At 46.6% G+C, this 2,522-nt stretch overlaps 1 protein-coding gene across 3 annotated transcripts; it reads right to left on the bottom strand.

Annotated features, from left to right (window-relative positions):
* Positions 1-1,488: 1,488 nt before the first annotated feature.
* ETFRF1 (electron transfer flavoprotein regulatory factor 1) lies at positions 1,489-2,511 on the bottom strand. Of its 3 annotated transcripts, none has more exons than XM_074587296.1 (3): positions 2,468-2,511; positions 1,870-1,965; positions 1,489-1,768 (listed from the first exon to the last, which is right to left on the bottom strand). In XM_074587296.1, the coding sequence occupies exons 2-3, from the start codon at positions 1,912-1,914 to the stop codon at positions 1,553-1,555; spliced, it is 261 nt and encodes an 86-aa protein (XP_074443397.1). In that variant the 5' UTR covers positions 1,915-1,965; positions 2,468-2,511; the 3' UTR covers positions 1,489-1,552. The 3 variants fall into 3 exon arrangements, with proteins under 3 accessions (XP_074443397.1, XP_074443415.1, XP_074443406.1); XM_074587314.1 differs by having other exon boundaries at positions 1,870-1,962; positions 2,466-2,504; XM_074587305.1 differs by lacking the exon at positions 2,468-2,511 and having other exon boundaries at positions 1,870-2,440.
* Positions 2,512-2,522: the final 11 nt, after the last annotated feature.

The raw sequence follows: 2,522 nt of genomic DNA, 5'->3' as shown, positions 1-2,522 counted from the left end.
GTTGCTGTCCCAGTTTGCACTTTCATCTCTGCCCTGGAGTATCCCAAATTGCATGTGTTTGGCAGTTCTTCTCGGTTTATTTCTTGTACATCTCATTGCCTGTCACGAAGCTGTTGTCTTTGCCCAGGGGTGTTCCCTTCCAGTGAAGAGGGGGGGTGCCACCATGCTTTGACACAATGCGCTTCTCACCCACTGTTGTGGGCTGCTCGGGCTGTACCACCCTCAGTCGCACCCCACAGACTTTGTTTTCATTAGTCTTAACAGCTAACTTGATGTGAATTAATCTACAAGTTTAAAATACTCTGAATAGCCATCCTGTAGTCATTCCCAGGTGTGTACTTGTTTTCTTCTATCAAATGCCTTCCATAAACTTACAGAAAAATATGAAGGACGTTCTTCAGTATCGATTGTGTCCCACAGTGGGGAAAAAAGTGTGAATCTGCTACTGGTCTATAAGCTTACGCTTTGGCCCTCTGTTACCACGTCTGGATAATGTTTTATCAGTTAATGAAGGGTAGGTTAAATTTTGTACTTGGCGGTATTTGTTGAGAATAGATTTAACTGCAACATGTTGCAGAGGAGTTAAGCTGATGTGGAAGGACTGCTTTTCACTTCAATGTGGTGCTAGAAACCGAAGCACAAACGCTTCATCACAAGGTAGCGTACTAATTTGTGAGTAGCAAGTGAAGACTTGCTATTGCCAACAGTTCCACCGCAGTGATTACTTGTATTTCAAAGATTATTTATGTTCTATCTCCAGTGTCACTTAGTTCTTGGGCTGGGGCGGGGGCGCAGAAACACCAACCAACTCTAGTATGTACTGAGTACAGGTCTGTGCTAGTTGAGCCAAGCTCTACAGTTAGACACGGAGCAAACGTCCACGGTCAAACTGCTCTTCCAGGGGGAAGGATCAAGTCCTATATTCCTGCTACAGCAGTTACACAACATCAGAAATCAGCAGTAGCTGGAATTGTCTTTGGGCTCTAAGCGCTTCAACCACTACTCTTCAAATTCACCCCCCTCCTGACCCCACAGTCTTCTTTCTAACACAGCCAGACGGCGCCTCTGCCAACATGACTCCGCATGTCAAGCAGGTGTAGTTAAAATCTTTACAAGTTTAGTTTACTTTTGAGAAGGTGCTCATTTAACAGTGGAAACGCATCATTAAACGTGGAAGACTTTCCAAATTAGATTAATCCTCTATGTAGCACCTTGAATCGGCATACCAGCACGCAGCTCCCAGGTAACAACAGCTCTGTTCGACGCGCATATCCAAGTGAAACAGAACAGAATTACGTTGCTGCTATTTCCTGGAAAATTGTTTCACACACGAAGCTTTAGTTCAAGGAGGTCAAAAGTAGCTGAGGAAAAACTTACCACCCATATAAAATGAGCCCCCAGCCCTTCAAGTGAGTACTTCAGGGTAAGCGAAGTCCTAATTTGTACTTTAGATGGGTTGGAAGGATTTACATTTCATTTCTTCTGAGGTTACAGCTCTTTTATTGTTTTATTTTTATGGATTGGTATCGTTACATGCAGTCATTAATACCAGTTATTTATTGTCATCACTGTAGTAGCGCTGTTTCAGAGCTCTGTATTTTCTGAGAAAGTACAAAGCCTCCAACTCTTTTATAACAAATTCTCCTCGTGCAATTAGTTGCTTAATTTTTTCAGGATCTTTCACATCTTTATTTTTTAGAAAAGCTGCTTTCAAGCGGCTTCTAAAGTAGTCTGCTCCTTTGGGATACTCCCTTCCAAGGTACAGCAGCTTGAAGAAAAAAAAAAAAAGAATTTTTTTTATAGATCGAGTGTGCAGTAAAAGGGCTTTGTCTGGTTAAGGAAGGTGCTCGTGGCATTTAAAACACTTACATTTTTGTACAGATTCAACACTTCACCTCTTAGAGAACTGGCCATTCTCACATTTCAGTGAACTCTTTATTCTCGTCTGATTATTTTTTTTTTTACCTGAAGAATAATCAGTTTGACATTAGCCTTCCACGGGCGTCAGTAAATCCCAGCCTCATTCACCACGGGCTTCCAACCAGATTCCTTTATCTCCCTGTCGCCCTGCTTGCTCTGACTCGCACGCTTCCTGGTTCCGCTCGCTCTCTTTTGGCTACTTTTGTGTTTCGGGTTCCTTTCCCTTTCTCTTCCGCGTTACGAATCGAGCGAGGCCAGCGCGCACCGGCAAACCGGAACGCAAAACCAAAGTAACGCGTGAGCTAACGGGGTAAACCGATTTTTCCTTTTTGTAAATAAAAGCGGCTGCGGCCCAGCCCGGCCCGGCCCAGCCTCCCCAGCCCGCACCCGGAGGCGGGGTGGGGGGCGAACCGGCCAGGGCCGCCCCTCGGGCTGGCCCCATGGCCCTGCCCCAGACCCCCGGCGCTCGGTCACACAGACCCCCGCGTCCCCCGACCCGTTCCGTTCCGCTCCCGGCCGGGGGGGAAGGGGAAGGTCAGTCTCTCACCGGCCGCCGCCGCGCCGTAATCCCCGCTGCCGCCGCTTTACGACAAAGCCGTAAA

Source organism: Larus michahellis, chromosome 1, assembly GCF_964199755.1.
Source record: "Larus michahellis chromosome 1, bLarMic1.1, whole genome shotgun sequence".
Classification (NCBI taxonomy): Eukaryota; Metazoa; Chordata; class Aves; order Charadriiformes; family Laridae; genus Larus; species Larus michahellis.
Note: the sequence above shows the minus strand (reverse complement) of the source record. Positions and strands in the feature narration are given on the sequence as shown.